Genomic DNA, 16,513 nt, shown 5'->3' on the forward strand with positions numbered 1-16,513 from the left:
TTAGGTCCTTGGGAAACCAGTAGGACTGGGAGTCAGAAATCCAGGGCATTGAGGTGGATGGAGAATTGATGAAAAAAGAAAATGTCTCTCAGCAGGCATATTATCTGCAAAAAGCATATCTCCGAACCTGCCATGGAGGATGATTCTAGAATTTCTAGTGAACAGGAACTGATTTGTACAGTGCCCATTAGGGATGTAGAAAATATTATCCACAAGCTGTTATTTTAATGCAGTTTAAATATATATATATATATTTGTTTCCTTGGTGGTTCACTCATAACTTAAGACCCTATTTTGTTCTATAAAATTTTTAGTCCATAAAGTCTGTAAAGACTTTCCTGCATGAAGTCTTTAGTAAAATCAACAGAATTCTACTTTTAGGATTTTCAGAAATCTAGTACTGCAGACAGGAGAGAACTACTATACTAATACTGAGCCAGAACTCTTAAACCTGCCGAAATAGGTGTCTGTTCCACTGTATGGTTGGCAATTCTTGAGGCTCCCAGAATATGACGTGGGCTCTCGTGGCTGCCTTTGCACATGCTGCTTCCCTTGCCTAATATACTTTTCTTCTTTTCATTTTTTGGCAAGGTTAACTCATATTTATCCTACACAATTTTGCCTCAGATATAATCTCCTCCAAAAAAACCTTCCCTGAATGCTCTCATTAGAGCTGGTGCCTGTGGATTGCGTGCCTCTCCTGCCTGTTCCCACAATAGCCTGTGCTTTCATCATAACACTTACTTCAGGTGTGGCAGTTGTCATCTACAGGTCCTTTCCACGAGCTCTGTGGGTGACAATCAGCAGCATACTTAGAAGTCCAAAGGACTCAGTAAATGTTTGCTCATTGAATAAATGCATAGTCTTAGTATAGGAGATGTAGATGAAAGTCCCTCTGCCTCACAGAGGGAAGTTGCCAGTATTAGTTTGAGGGTAATTTTTGAGAACTGCAATCTGAGCGCTCCTTGTCTTCTCCCCACCTGGTAGAATGTAGCTAAACCAACCTGGAAGATAGCAGTTTGCCTATGTGCCTTAAGCAAGTAACAGTTCCTATCCAACCCGGTATTTAAGAATAGTGACTATTTTTACTAAGTAGCCCCCAGGGAGAAAAGCAGACTTATAAAACATTTTTGTATCTCAGTAAATGTTTGAAATTTTGCTGGCCAACCTACTAAACCCACCCCAACAGTCTCTGGATTTTTAAAATATCCCACTGAAAAGAGCTTTCTAGATACCAATTTTCATGTGGTTAATGATCGATCACATCCATCTAAATCTCTGTAATAATACAGTTCCCCCCCTTTTTTTTCTTTCGCAGGAGCACTACATATCTTTATATAATTCAATTTTAGAAAGTTTTTCAGAAAAATGATAAGTGTGAACCCATGGCTATTTTGAAGCAGCATTTTCTTTCAGTAAAAACAAAATCATGAGCTACATATAACAAAATGGCTCTAAAATTTTGAAGTAGGACTTAAAAATTTTTTCCCTTAGGGTTACAGTGTCTGATAATAACTCCTTTTGCTTCGATTACAATAAAAGAGTGAATATGGATAGATAAAATGCAAGATTAAACAAACAAAAAACCCCACCTACTTTGGAGCAGAGTAGGATGTCTACCGTTTACATTAAGCCCAATGGATGGGAACTGACCAATGATTTGTGGCGGAGCCTGTCAAATATTATAATCCAGAGTTTCATTAGACGTAAAAATAATCGCTGGTAAAAGTTCACCCAAAGTAGCATTTTGCCCCTAATTTCGTCTGTATTTTTGTTTTAAAGATCTAAAAAGCCGCGATAACTAAGACGTGCATTCACCCACTGAATTTGCCGTCGGTGCGCTGCGCTTCTTGAGCGCCCCTCCTAAGCCCCACCGAGGGCGGCTTTGGCCCCCCGGCGTCTCCCCCGCCCCTCGCGCCGGCAGCTGGTGGGGGTGACAGGTGCCGAGCCCGCCTACCCCGGGGCAATAGCACCACCCCGCAATTCTCCCGCCGTTGCCTTTCGCAAAGCCGGCGTGCGGGTGGAGATAGTTTGCCTGCACCTTCACCTGTCAGAAAACGGCGCTGGGAGGGAGCGAGCGTGAGAAAGTGAGCGCGTGCCCGAGAGGGAGAGGAGGATCGAGGAGCCGGCTCCCGGCGTCCGAGCGCCCAGTCTGCCCCGTCCCGCCCGTCCGCCTCCGGGCCCGCAAAGGGTGGGGGCCGCGAGCAGCGAGGCCGGCGGGCGCCGGGGGTTGGCGGGACGCGCGCTCCGTGCCGGCGCCCGGCCTCGAGCCCGCGCTCCCCCCCCCCGCGTGCCCGCGCCGCTGCGCGATGCAGTGTGGGGAATGGCTGGGGTTGGCTGAAGAGCGCACAGTGGAGTTTTAATGTCCGCCATGTTGGCCATGGCGTATTGAAGAGAGCGAGCGAGAGAGGAGCGGAGCGGCACAGCCTCCCACCCTCCCGGCTGGTGTTAGTGCCCGGACGGCGGGCTCTGCGCTCCGCCCCTCAAGTCCCCGGCAGCGGTAGGCAAGTGGGGACCGAACCCCCGGTTCTCCATGATCCCGCTGGCCGGGGCCGTTTCCCCAGAGCGGAGAGGTATCTGCTGCGCCTGAGATGAGTAAACTGTCGTTTCGGGCGCGGGCGCTAGACGCCTCGAAGCCGCTGCCGGTTTTCCGCTGTGAGGATCTGCCCGACCTGCACGAATACGCCTCGATAAACCGGGCCGTGCCGCAGATGCCCACCGGAATGGAGAAGGAAGAGGAGTCGGTACGTGTTAACTCCCCTGTCCGACCCAGCGCCAGGCCCCGCTCCCTCTGCTGCCTGCGGCGGCGGCGGAGCAGCATACCCACACAAAATGGCCGCCATCTTCTCTTCGCCGCCGACTCTCAGTCGCCGGCCGGGCCTTTACCCCGCCTCCCCCGGCCTCGACCCCCGGCCGCCGCGGCCCGGCGGGGCCTCCCCTCAGGCCACCCGCCGACCCCGGCCACTTGTACCCGGGTCCCGCGGAGTTCGGGAGCCCGAAAGGCACAAAGGGGTCACGTGACGAAGCTGCCGGCAGCCATTTTGTGGTCTTAGTTCTTGGGTTGGGCCTTGTGCATCCGGAGAGGGGAACGGGGTGGGTGGCGGTGGGGGTGCGGCGAGCCGGGAGCCGCGGAGGACCCGCCTGCAGCCCTCTCCGCAGTCCGCTGGGTGGCGTTCTAGGGCCACCTCGGTCTTCGCGCGCTGCCGGCGCCGGGGAGCGCAGGTTCCTTGCGCTGTGGGGGAATTTCACTTCCCGGTGGCCTGGAAAGGTGGCTGGGCTCAGTGGGGCCTGTAATGTTGACAGCACGTCTGTGAGGTTTATATTCCCTTCACCCCCTGCAACAGAATGTCGAGGGTACAGCGTGTTTGCCCGGATGACTGATTTTCATAGAAGATAAGACTTAATTTCTGTATCCTCTTTCTGGGACTTTTATTCCTCCCCAGTTCCAATTAATCGGAGGGTAATAAACTATCCCTGACTTTTTTTTTTTTTTGATCTTTGAGACTGTGTTGCAGACTTATTTTGGAGTACGTAGCTCTTCTAAAGCCTGTAACTTTATTATTGCCTTTTTTTTTTTTTAATAAAGTGTAAGTTCGACTTCTTTCTGGTTTCTCAACATAGGGGAAGAAAAGACCCAATTTAAGAAGATGTTATAGATCTAGATTTCGAAAGAGGTTCCTTCCTTATCGATAACCGAACTAAAGTTCAGTGAGTTCATTCACGGAAATCTTAACATTGAGATGTCTAAATCGGGTGGGTTTCAGTATTTAAACTGTTTACACCTAGTAGACATTTTGTCATAGCTATGGCTTTACCTTGTTGTAGAAATGGGGTTCAGACACAAGGGTAATAGAATCTTCCTCTCATTTCCCCCAGATCCTTGACAGTATAACTTGATGACTTCTAATCCTAAGGAATTGCATACCTTGGTTTTCAGGTACAGCCATTTAAACAGGGTGCAGTGTATTGACAGTTCAAGGAAATCAAGGAGTCGCTGGATTTGTGTGCTACAATTTTGTTGTGGAAAATTGTACTGTAATACTTCTATTTGGTACTGTAAGAATTTTAAATGTAGAAATTATGCTTTGTAATGTTGATTTTCAAAATAAAGCTGTTTAAACTGTTTGGGTTATTTAACCTTTTCAAGTAATATAGTTGTGACAGTTGAATGTTACTTTTGAGAGTAGTGTTTTAAATCTAACTTTGCAGATAAGCTAAGTGATAAGTGTATGTAGTAGTTGAGATTGTCTAGTGTAGTACTGACTTTTCAGCACTTATCTATGAGACAGAACCTCTTAATTTATTTTACATGTATCAACTTTAGAGTAGACTGGTGCCATTTGTTTATTTTTTAATAAGTGATTTGTTTTTAAAAATTAAAGTACTTGTGACTGCAGAATCTTGTCTTTTGGTTTTATTTTTGTTTCTGTTTATAAGTTTTACAGATAATACTTTCAAGTTGGGGTGCTGGTGTTACACTGCCTTGGAATTTAATTTATAGTTCTTGTTTTGCAGCCAGGGAAGGTGGGGAGAGCCTTGATAAAAGCAAGGTAGCACTACAGTACACTTTAGACATTTAGTTGAGTCTTGCTTCTGTGAATACTTCGGACAGTCCAAGAGCTACAACCTGAAATCAGAGCTGAGCTCAACTGAAGTATCAATACTTGTTAAATTTTACAGATAATTTTTGTTCACAGAAATAATTTTGACATTTTATAGTGCAGTGGATGTCATTAGTCACATGTGGAATCTCTATTTCTGAGGGAGATGAGGGCCTTTTTTTCATCAGACTTCTTTTTCCATCATCTATTGAGAATTTGTTTCACTTTACCTACAACTGAAACTGTGATCAGTGAAGCACAGAATTCAGGAATAGGTCTGAATACTGAATACTGAATTTAATAGAAGAATGTAAACAGTCCCAGGTAAAGCGCTGCTCTGCAGTCCTGGGTTCGTGCTGTTAGTAGTAATAAACCATGTAAATCACAGTATTGAAAGTAGCATGTTACACGATATTGAAAATGTAGACTAAGCATAAAGGTAGTTGAATTCTGAACTAGCCTTAGAAAAAGAAAACTTCTTGATAATTTGCCAAGGCAAATTATATATTTCTTAAAAAGGTGAATGGTTAAAACAAACTTTTGCTTTTGACTGATGCATTATTTATGGTATCCCTTAGGTCAGAGTGCCCTAGAACCTGAATTGAGGGTCTAGTTTAGAAAAAGTATAACGGTATGTTGATCATGAAAAATGGGGCAGACTTAAACGAGGACAGTTTTGTATACACCACCTGATTAAGAAAGCATTTCATGATCAAAATGTATCTGTAAAATTGTCATGTAAACTGTATCTGGTTATTGTTACCATATTTTGTTTCTATGGTGAATAACAAATTCTAGGTCTTAACACTGAGAAAATAAAACTTATTAATGTACTCCCATTTAACCAATTTTAATAATGTAAGTTGAACACAATGACTTAATTAGGCATGCCTCTTAATTTTTAAGAAACAGCTTTAAGCAGAAATCCTCAAGTTCTCTGCCCAAAAATGACTTAACTCAATTTTAAAATTTATTTTTTTATTACCGTAGGATTGAAAAATAACTCCAGATTGTAATAAATTGAAGGACTTGACTGAGTTTTAGATGTTTAGGGATTAAATGTTTGAATTGATACATTGTAATACATTGTAACTTGTTAAATCAAAAAAATAACTTTTTTTTTTTTTTTTTTTTTTAAGTAGGCTCCTTGCCCGGGGTGGAGCCCAACATGGGGCTTAAACTCACGACCCTGATATCAAGACCTGAGCTGATGTCAGGAGTCACCCAGGGGCCCCCAGAAGTAATTTTCAAATAGGAAATCAATAGACTGTCAGCTCTAAAATGAGATAAATGAGTCCCTTTGGGGGTTAAAAAAGACAAAAGTTTAAGCAAGTTAAGAGGGCAGATGTTGCACCATTATAATACTTGAATATTTTTGTTAAGATTATAATCTTAAATTTGAAATCTTAGCTTTGAAGTTAGGAATGTTCAAATACTAAGTTTAGTGCTATGGTATCACCTTTAATTGAAAAGGTAGATTTTCCAAGATGTCAGTACTATTGATATGTTTTTATTAAAATTGATTTATGTTGGTTAAAATTGGAGCTTTACATTAAATTATAATTTTCCCTTATGGATACTTACCCTTTAGGAAAGACATTCTGAAAACGCTGGTTTTAAAGTGATATTTAACAAATTGGAGTTCACTGGTTCCTATAGTATAACATATTCATTGGGATGTCTAGGGTGTTGTGGCTCCATTAGCAGTGGAGAGTTAACCTTTCTGCTCCTATTACCCAGTCTGATTTGGGTGGGATATGTGATGTAATTGACATACTAATTGTATCACAGCCACGTTTGAGACTGTTAGAAGTAGGGTCTAGCCATTGCAATCCAACACCTTGTTTTAATAGGGTTCTAACCAGACAAAAGGGTCTCCTACACGTGCTTTTCTCTCCTCTTCAAACTACCACCTTTCATTATTGGTCCTGTATACAATGTTATTAAACCCAAGTTAAGGACCATTCATAAAGTGGGCAGGTTTTTGTTTGTCTTTAATTAGGGGGAAATTGGAAATATGTACTTCTCTGATATGAGGAAAAATAGCCACTACATTTTCAAAACTTAAAGTCTAGTTTTCCTATTTTATAAAAAATGAAATAACTTTAAACGATCAACTTAAAAGTTTGATTTCTCATTTTTCGAAAGAAATCAAGAATCGTTTTTTCTCTTTAAAATTGTATAAACTAAGAGCTTTTAGTCCTTGTATGTGGACCTGTAAAATTAATCTAGATTTCTCCCTTCTGTCTTGGAAGTGAAGAAAAATATTAGGAGCAAAGTTTAATTTTTTCAAATAGTTTGAATTAGAAATTGAGAGGTTTTTTTGTCTTAAGTAGCAAATAGTCTATTTAGAATCAAAGATAATTGAGAAGTAGTAAATTTTTATTTCTACCTTTCCAAGATTTTTTAAATTTTTACATTTTATTTATTTTTTTTAAGTGAGCTGTACACCCAGCATGGGGCTTGAAATTATGACCCCAAGATCAAGAGTCACACTCCACTGACTGAGCCAGCCAGGTGCTGCTCCCTACCAAGAAATTTTTAAGTAGAAGTTTCTAAGCTGGGGTTCTAAGGATTATGCGGAAATGATCCTGAAAGTAATGAATTCCCACAGTACACCTATAAAATTTTATGATGGTATTTTTTTTAGGAGAAAAGTTCGTATTTGTCATCAGTTTCTCAAAGTATTGGTAATGAGGTGGAGCAGAACCCTCAAGGTTAAGCATTACTTCTAGAAATTTCAAATGAAGTTATTTTGGTTTTGTGCGTGTGACAATTACATAGACTTACTACTAGGAGAAGGATAATTGAAAAAAAGCTAATAGGCAACTCAGGAAGAAACTGAGTACTCTTAACTGCAAAAGGAACCTCTTGAAAACTGTAATTCCTAGGTGCCTAAAGAGCTCTTGTTTCGGTGTACTATTTGATATTTAAAATTTTGGATTAGTACCATTTATACTTAGACTTCATTTTCTTATAAAACAATAGTGATGACAACTGACAGGCTTACGTATCTAATCACGTTTTGTGAAAGCTTTGTGATCTGTAATGGAATTTGTGCTGAACTACCATTTCTTTTTCTTAATTAACAGTACTTAATTAAAAGTACCATCTAAATGTAGGATAGCTTTAATTTTGTAAACAAGGAATAATAACCTGTGTTTACATGTTCATGAATTTGTGGTTAGATTGAATATTAAACCAACATCCCTAAAAACTAGGTTTTAGTTTGATATTTTGCATTCTACACCGTGGGATGTGGTAGTAGTAAAGTTAAACAGATAAAAGATACATGTGTGTATGTACATACATACATAGCTAATGACAAGAGTTTTCTTTCTATATATAAAAATGTGGAGCCTGACTGTATGATTCAGTTTTCCTGAAAAGTTAGGGGTATTTGTTACCAACAGTTGGTTAAAACAGTAAGTTTAAAGCAGAAGATAGCTTTTTAAAAAGAGCAGTAATACCATGAAATGATGGTATAGTTTGTAATTCTGCTTCTTAATATAACCAACAAGGAAATGAGAATTTTATATTGTAATTTGAGAATAAAATGAGTTGTGAGTTTCTAAGTATAAAAGTGGTATGAAAATACGAAGTACTTCTAGAGACAAGGACTAGAGTATGTCTTTTACTTTTTAAAGTAATCTTTGGAATCCTTAAGGTGTGATTTACGTTAGTATTTTATAATACCTTTTCTGTAAGAATATATCAATTTATTAGAAAATCAGATGTTTTCAATAAATTGCTGAAACTACTTTCAGTCAGTTACTTGAAGCTAACTGTGTTGTCTTCAGCACTTTTATAAATTGTGGCAAGTCTTTCTCGATCAAGTTTATGTAACTTAAAGCCTGTGATTATAGGTGGTGATTTTGAGCTCTTACAGTATTTCAAACATAGTGGAGACCCAGCTTTGTTCCTTTAAATATATATGAAGTGAATTTCTTCCACCATCCTCCCAGTGGTAGGTGGGTGAAAACAAAAACATGTTGTAATTAAATCCATGACCCATTATTTGAGTTGTAGCTGTGATGAATGGGGGTATAATCAGTTCTTTAAAAGATAAAACTCTTCCTCAATTATTTGTTGTTATAGAAGTTATCTATGAAAAGTTTGGTTCAGCTTCAGTTATGCGTGGTGGCGTAGTTGCTGAATTTTGCTACATATTAGTAAAGCAAATCATTTTGTTTGAATTTATTTCAGTGTAGCAAGTTCTAGCTTAAGAAGTAGGACATTGGCCTTAGAGTCAATCCAGAGGCAAAGATAATGTGAGGTTTAAAACATCCAGTGGATGGGCAGACAGCCTCTCTGCTCCTGCCTGCTGCTTCCTGGCAGTGTATTCAGTAAACTTCTGTCTCCTGTGAAAATATATAAAATCATCCCGTGGATGATTTACTAGAGTTTCAAATCCTTTTATATATTGGGATGAACTATTTTCATAGTTGTGGGATCACAAGTAGCAGTTGTATATTCTCTGAGAAAATGTACTTTGGCTTTTATGGCCTTTGACAAATCACTTAACCTTACTGAGTGAGCTTCAGTCTCCTGTGTCTGCGGTCTTCTGACTTACTCTCACGAGGTAGCTCCAAGGAGTGAATAAGGCAGGAATATGCAAAAATGCTGTATAGATGACTTCTGTTATTACCAAATACTAACTGAATGTTTAGAATAATGGCCTTTTTCTTGATTCTGAAAAACTACTACATTTACACATTCCTTGTATTTGGGGATTATCTGATATGAACGTGTTAGATGTGTTCTTTTTCTTGTAGAGTTGTATATAGTTGCAAAAAGGGTGTCTTTAAATTTAGGTAATAATTGGGGAAATCAACCTTGGACTCAAGGCTTCATCCAGGTTCCAACACTTGCGTGCATGCGTGCATGCACGCATGCGCCCACTCACCCAGGTTTTCTTAACTGCAAAATGAAGCAAGGCTGTGATGATTTCCTGTTGTAATGAGTATATTATGTTACCAATAAATTTAAGTCTGTTTCCAGATGTGCTTTATGTGGTTATAGAATAGTCATTCAATCTTGAATTAGTTAATGATTTCATTTGCATACTATATAAACATAATTTACACAAAAATAAAAGTAGTCTGGGTGTGTGGATAATTGGTTCATTTTAGTCTAGGAAGGCTCACAAATTCTAAAGGATTTAAAGAATATAAATGGGTGTCGCAGTCACAATGCTTTTATTGTTATGAGAATTTGAAATTGGAGGCAGAATCTCGTAGTGATGTGTGCACATTTGTTTTTTACCTGTAGTGTAATGGAGGGTGAAGGGAAACAAAATATAAATATGGCTGTTGGAAGTCTAAAGCAAGAATTTGATCATTATTCTAGTAGATAAGTGGAGATATTTGAGGTAAGGTATGTTTGTTGTGCAAAGACTGGGAAGATGGAGATAAATCCCTTTGCCACTTTTGTGGCAAATATCTTGCGCATTTGCTTTGAGGCAAGGACTGTTATAGACCCTGTGGATACAACACTGAACAAACAGTTCCTTTTTTCATCGATCTTACATTCTAGTATATAGTAGGTTCTGTTGGGGCAGGAATTTTTGTCTAGCTTTATTTAACTGATGAGTTTTCAGCGCCCAAAATAATGCCTGGCATGTAGTAAGGGTTTGATATTTGTTTAATTGAATGAATTGTAATGGGAAAACACGAAAAAACAGAAGGCAAATGAAAGTAAAAAATATAACTCTTATGTGGCAGTGGAACAAGATGATTTCAGGTAGAAGGAGGAAGATCTAGTTTTCTTTGCACAGCTGGTCAAGGAACATTAGATCTGAAACTTGAATGGTGGGAATGAGCCAACCCTGTGAAGAAGATGTGGATGAAGAACATTCTACGCAGAGAGACCCATAGATGTAGAGAGCCTGAAGTAGGAATGGAAGGCTAATATGACTAGGGCAAAGCGAAAAAAGGGTAGCGTAATATGAGACTGAGGACCAGGGATAGTCAGGGGTCATATCTGGTACGGTATTATAGGCTACTACAAGAAGTTTGTAATTTTTTGAAATGAAGTAAGCCCTTAGAGAATTTCAGGCAAAGGAGTGACATGATATGAATAATCTTTTCAAGATTATTCATGCCACCATGTGGAAGAATGAGCCATATTGGCAAGAATGAAAGTTGATAGTGACTTTGACTAGGGTGGTGGTAGTGGAGATGAAGAGAATTGGGTGGATTTGAGGTATATTTTGAAGGTAGAACCAACAAAACTTGCTGGTGAATCTGAACGTACTAGATGGAGAGAAAGAATCAAGGATTAACTCCTGATTTTTACGTTAAGCACCTGGATAGGTAGGTGATTGGGCCACTTATTGAGACAGGGAAAATTGGAGGAGGGAGGATATTAAAAGAATGGATGTGTTTTGTTTGAAGTGTTTCTTGTCCGTATTTAACTGGATATGTAAGAACATAGTGCATTAGAACAGTCTGCATAGAACTGTAAAATTCAGAAGTCATCGGTTGGTACTGTAAACTTGAAGGTTTTTGGGAGATAGATGGTTTTTAAAGCTGTGCCTTGGAGCTCAGCTAGGGGCGTAGCTAATGTAGAAAAGTAGGAAGAAAAACAAGGATCAAAGGGTCTCAAAAAAGAAGGACATTGGTTAACTATGTCCACTAAGAAGATGAGTAAGGGGAAGGTAATGGTTTGATTAGATGTGTGCCATTGGCCTATTTTGATGGAATAATGGGAAGAAAAGCCCAGCGAGAATAGAAGAAATAATTAAAGATAAATAAAGGAGTCCTAGCAAATATAGATGATCCTTTGCAATAGTTCTGCTGTGAAAAGCAGCAGAAAAAATAGGACAGTGGCTGGAGTGGGCTGGGCAATCAACAAATGATTTCTTTTAAAAATGAGTCAAAATGGGGTGCCTGGGTGGCTCAGTCTGTTGTGTCCAGCTCATGATTTCAGCTCAGGTCATGATTGTGAAATCGAACCCCACGTCGAGCTCCAGGCTCCAGAATCTGCTTAGGATTCTCTTTCTCCTCCCTCTGACTCTCCCTGTGCATGCACGTGCATTCTCCCTTTCTCCCTAAAATAAATTAATTTTTAAAAAATGAGTTACAAGTTTCCAGTAAACACAAAGGAATGATAGGACAGAAATGACGGAAGCAGAGCTAGCCCTCGGTCTCCCCGTCTCTACCTAGAGAGTTTCCAGGCTGCAAGCATAGATAGGTAGGAAACGTCCCAAATAGACCCTGACAACCTCCTTCAGTTGAAGAGAAAAATTCAGAGTTTAGGGAAGCTGAAGTGACTTCAGGGGAGGATATTAGACATGCACAGAGCTCCAGAGATCTCCTTGAGTGTGGCTAAAAACTGATTGGAGCCTATCTGTGAGGAAACTAAAGAGGCTGAGGGAAAAGCAGTTGGAAAGAACTAGGAGGGACAGTTCTGGGAGCTCACATAGGGCTAGGAATATGTTGTGTCTTCACTAGCCAGAGCAGAAAGACATCCTAACACACAGGGTGTCAGATCAAAGTTCTCAAAAGAGTTACTTCCTTAGTAGTAGACCCCAATTAGCTTTCAAGACTGTTCTGGGTACAGCCTAACAAAGATTAAACACTGTTCTCAAAAGGATCAAGCTAATTTCAAGTAACTTCACTGTGTCCCAGAAAAAGCCCAAAAATGTTCACAGGAATACTAAAAGGTCCTACAACATAAAACTTAGTTTTTGGATCCAATAAAAAGTTATCAGGCATGCAAAGAAGCTGGAAAATACAACCAACAACTAAGGGAAAAACTAATCAACAGAAAAAAATATAAATAACCCAGGTAATAGGTAATTAGTAGACAAAAATGTTAAAATAGTTATTAGACTTAGTGTAATAGTTGGAATGATGTTGTCAAAAAGGATAAAATAATCCTATCCTCTCTTCTATTTGGCACTTTGTTTTTTAAAACTATTTCCTGCAAACTCTCTCTCCTGGATCAATTTCACAGTGAGGATTGGTCATTAATTAGAGCAGAAATACTTCTTCCTCTTTAAAAGTAAGAAGAAGGCAGATATGTGAGGGGGAAATGCTGATCCGTTGTTAGAATTGGCAGTGGGAGAATGAGGTAATTCATCCTATGATTCTTTCTTCTTTGTGAAGTATGAGGTGAGGTCATCACCTCAGAGTGGGGAGGGGACCTTAAGAGAGACGAAGGTATGTGTGAGAAAGCTAATTTACTAGAGAAATGTGGTCTGATTGAAGAAGGACTGGCTGAGCGCTCAATATTCGTGATCACTTAAAGTGAGACCAGTCAGCTCGCTTAAGCAGTTGAATGCAAGCGTTAAACTTGAGTTCAAGTAGGTTTTTCTACAGTGAAGGTTTTCCCAGCAAGTACAAAGGAAGAAGAGAGGGATGAGAGGTAGATTATCATGATAGGCCCTGGAATCTAAACTGGGTGGGCAGGGAAAGAAGACATCAAGGGCTGATAAAGAGTGGGGGAGTGGTAGGAGTCATTGAAATAAAAGGCTCTGTGGGAGGGAAGTGCTAGAATATGTGAAATTAAGTCACGAGAGGGTGGTGGTTAAAAAGTGAGGTGCTTGATTTTTAGATGTCTGTGGCGGCACAATTACCAGTGAAGGCAAGAGCTAGAGTATAATCACAGGAGTGGTGGCCGAGGTGGAATAGAGGAAAAAAGATCAATGTGGGTGAGGTCATGATGGCAGAAGTGTATTAGTAGTTGAGAAGAAGACTGGGAGCTCTGTGACTTGATCAAGAGGGTGTGTATGTCAGCTTTGGGAAGAGTGATGGTATGAATTTCTGAGGATTATGATTTTTGAAAGGACAGCAAACAAGAAATGGTATGGGATTGGCAGTGGGAAGCAAGGAGGATGAATAGTTGTTGTTTTTTTTTTTTTTAAGATTTTATTTATTCATTTGACAGAGATAGAGACAGCCAGCGAGAGAGGGAACACAAGCAGGGGGAGTGGGAGAGGAAGAAGCAGGCTCCCAGCGGAGGAGCCTGATGTGGGGCTCGATCCCAGAACGCCGGGATCACGCCCTGAGCCGAAGGCAGACGCTTAACCGCTGCGCCACCCAGGCGCCCCAAGGAGGATGAATAGTTAACCCACCTATAAGTATGTGGGACCTGGGAAAATAAATGGCTTCTGCTTGAAAGGGCTACAGGGAGTATGATTTCTGGAAGACTTCTGCCAGGCTTCAGGGCAGGAAGTTGAAGGAACAGTGAAAGAAGCTGAGACTTGTATGAAGACTTTACTGATAAATCTCTACTCTAGAGAACAGAGCAGAAGAGTTCGGGAAGGCAGAGAAGGGTGGAAGATTGGGTCACATTAGTTGATATTGAGGTCAGAGCCGGGGAGATGCTATTAAGTCTTGGATTCTGTTGGTAAAGAGAGGTTTATCCAGCTAACCTCAGATGCACAAACAGTTTAAGATACCTTCCTAGTTGATAATCGGAACTGTATGTAGCTATTCCTGCAGCTCGATATGGTGTGATAGCCTGAAGGAAGGGCATCCCCACTAGGTAGAAACTGGCTGCTTGATGAACTCCAAGGAGTATCTGTCACTCCTTCTGCAGTTGTATGCAGGCATACTTCAGAGAGATTGTAGGTTCAGTTCAAGACGACTGCATAAAGTAAATACCGCAATAAGGCGAGTCAAATGAATTTTTTGGTTTCCCAGTGCATTTAAAAGTTATGTTTACACTATACACTATTAAGTGTGTAATAACATTATGTAAAAAAAAATACATACCTTAATTAAAAATGCTTTATTGCTGGGGTACTTGTGTGGCTCTGTTGGTTACGCATCCGACTCTTAATCTCAGCCTCAGGTCTTGATCTCAGGGCCATGAGTTTAAACCCCCCAAAAATACTTCATTGTTGAAAAATGTTAACCATCATTTGAGCTTTTGGTGAGTTGTAATCACTGATCACAGATCACCATAACAAATAAAATAATGAAAAAATTTGAAATATTGTGAGAATGACCAAAATGTGACACAAAGACACGAAATAAGCACATGTGGCTGGAGAAATGAGTACTATACACTTGATCTATTCATGGTTGCCATGAACCTTCAGTTTGTAAAAACTGTGAAGCTCAGTGAAAGGAGGTATGCCTGCAAATATCTTTACAATGAAGGATTTTTGGTACAGTATGCTTATTTCAGGATCCAGTAAGTGGACCTTTGGGGTTGTTATTGAACATCTGAGAACTTTCCTTTCTCTGCAGTGGTTCTCCATGGGGACTGTAGTATTCTCTAATCCTCAGGACATTCTGGAAAACTGGGGATGCATTTGATTGTCACGATTTTGGAGAGATGCTTTTGGAGTCCAGAACAACGTGAGTTCCACTGTGCAAAGGGTAGTCCTGCAACACAAAGAATTGCCCTTATGACTTTAACTGTCTCCCAGAATATTTAACCTAACAGGTTAAATTTCCATTTGTAAATTATCTGAGCCTAGGACCTAATTCCGTTTTACATGCGAAGTGTTTTTGTTCACTTTTTATATATACTAACATTTTTAGCATTGCTATTAGTATATAAAGTAATATATATAAAGCAGGGAAATTGTATCCTATATTTCATTTAGAACTTTTGTAGGGTTTGTTACCATTTTGGAAATAACTTCATCAACTTCATTTGTGGGATTTGAGTCAACAGACCTAAAGCATAAAGTCTGTTCTTTTTTAACTGTTACATTCACAATGATTCTTTGTAGACTTGTAGCATCTGTGATTGCTTCATTTTGTCTTCCTAGGTACATACCCCAAGCATTTACATGTTGCAGTTCATATTTTATTATAAATTACTTTCCTTTTATTTCTCCTTTGTTTTGCAGTTAATGTTCTTGGATTGAATATTTTTAAAATGCATGAAGTAGAATAGTGAAAGAATTTGAAAAGAAGGAGCATTGGGTCTGATAGGGCTGAAAATATCTACTCAACTGGACTCAAAACATGAGCTATGGAATTAGGTTTTAGCTAAAGTTCTGGTTGTGCAATTAACCCCAAGTCTGGTTTAATTGAGATCCTATGTAAAGTTTATAACATGGTGCCTTACATAGAGTAAGTGCTCAGATGTTTTTAACTTACTATTTTAGTTTCATTTTTAGTCCTTGAAGGATTCTTAGTCCTTGAAGGATAGAAATGTGTTTTTTAGGTTGTTTTTAAAAATTTCAACGAATTTCCATTATAACAAATGATTTTTTGTTACGGAGTATTTTGATATCAAGTGAGTACTGATTTTGATACAACCTATAGTTGTGTTTATGATAGAATGTGAAGTACTAAGCAAGGTATCAAAGAACATGGCCTTAAGTAGACAAGTATGTCAACCAAATGGATTGTCTTCTCTGCTTAAACACCTGATGGGTTTCCTAGTGGATGCTAAAATGTATAAAATGTGTTTGAAAGAATTCATCAGGTGAAAAAAAAAAGTTTTCTGCACTTTTTAACAGGTTCTGTTTGCTACAATGATTTTTAGTTTTTAAGGCTGTTCCTTTACATAAATCTACATATCTGAATCTAAGAATTCCTTTTAAAAGGTGAAGACACCCTCTTATTCTGAAAGACTTATAATTGCTTCTTAATTGGTCTCCCTACTCTGGTTTTCAAAATTATAACCCCCTCTCAAAGTTGTCAGGGTGATCTTTTTAAAATTTGAATTTGGTTGTTGTTTTGATATCTAGAATCCATAAATTGTTCCTTTTTCTGATAGAATAAAATGCAAAAACTCCTTAATGGAGTTTCCTAGGCCCTGATGATCTGACCTCTGTTTCCTGTCTTTTCCCTTAACCCTGCTTAAATTCTGTATTAATTATTTATTACTGTGTAATAAATCACTCCTAAACTTCGAAGCTTAAAACAACGAACACTTATCTCACACAATTTCTGAGGGCTAGGAATGTAGGAGCAGCTTCTCTGAGCCATCCTGGCCTA

General features: G+C 39.5%; 1 protein-coding gene across 4 annotated transcripts in view; it reads left to right on the top strand.

Moving 5' to 3' along the window:
- Positions 1-16,513, top strand: part of EPC1 (enhancer of polycomb homolog 1) — a 93,508-nt gene that overhangs the window by 22,927 nt on the left and 54,068 nt on the right. The window contains exon 1 of one of the 4 annotated variants that reach the window (XM_026483475.4): positions 2,288-2,744. The exons of 2 other annotated variants lie outside the window; for them this stretch is intronic. In XM_026483475.4, the coding sequence (XP_026339260.1) occupies positions 2,592-2,744 (153 nt within the window). In that variant the 5' untranslated portion in view covers positions 2,288-2,591. Of the gene's footprint in view, positions 1-2,287; positions 2,745-16,513 lie in introns of those variants that run through there. One more of the 4 variants, XM_026483476.4, reaches the window with a different exon arrangement.

The sequence above is a fragment of the Ursus arctos genome, unplaced genomic scaffold (assembly GCF_023065955.2).
Source record: "Ursus arctos isolate Adak ecotype North America unplaced genomic scaffold, UrsArc2.0 scaffold_30, whole genome shotgun sequence".
Taxonomy (NCBI): domain Eukaryota; kingdom Metazoa; phylum Chordata; class Mammalia; order Carnivora; family Ursidae; genus Ursus; species Ursus arctos.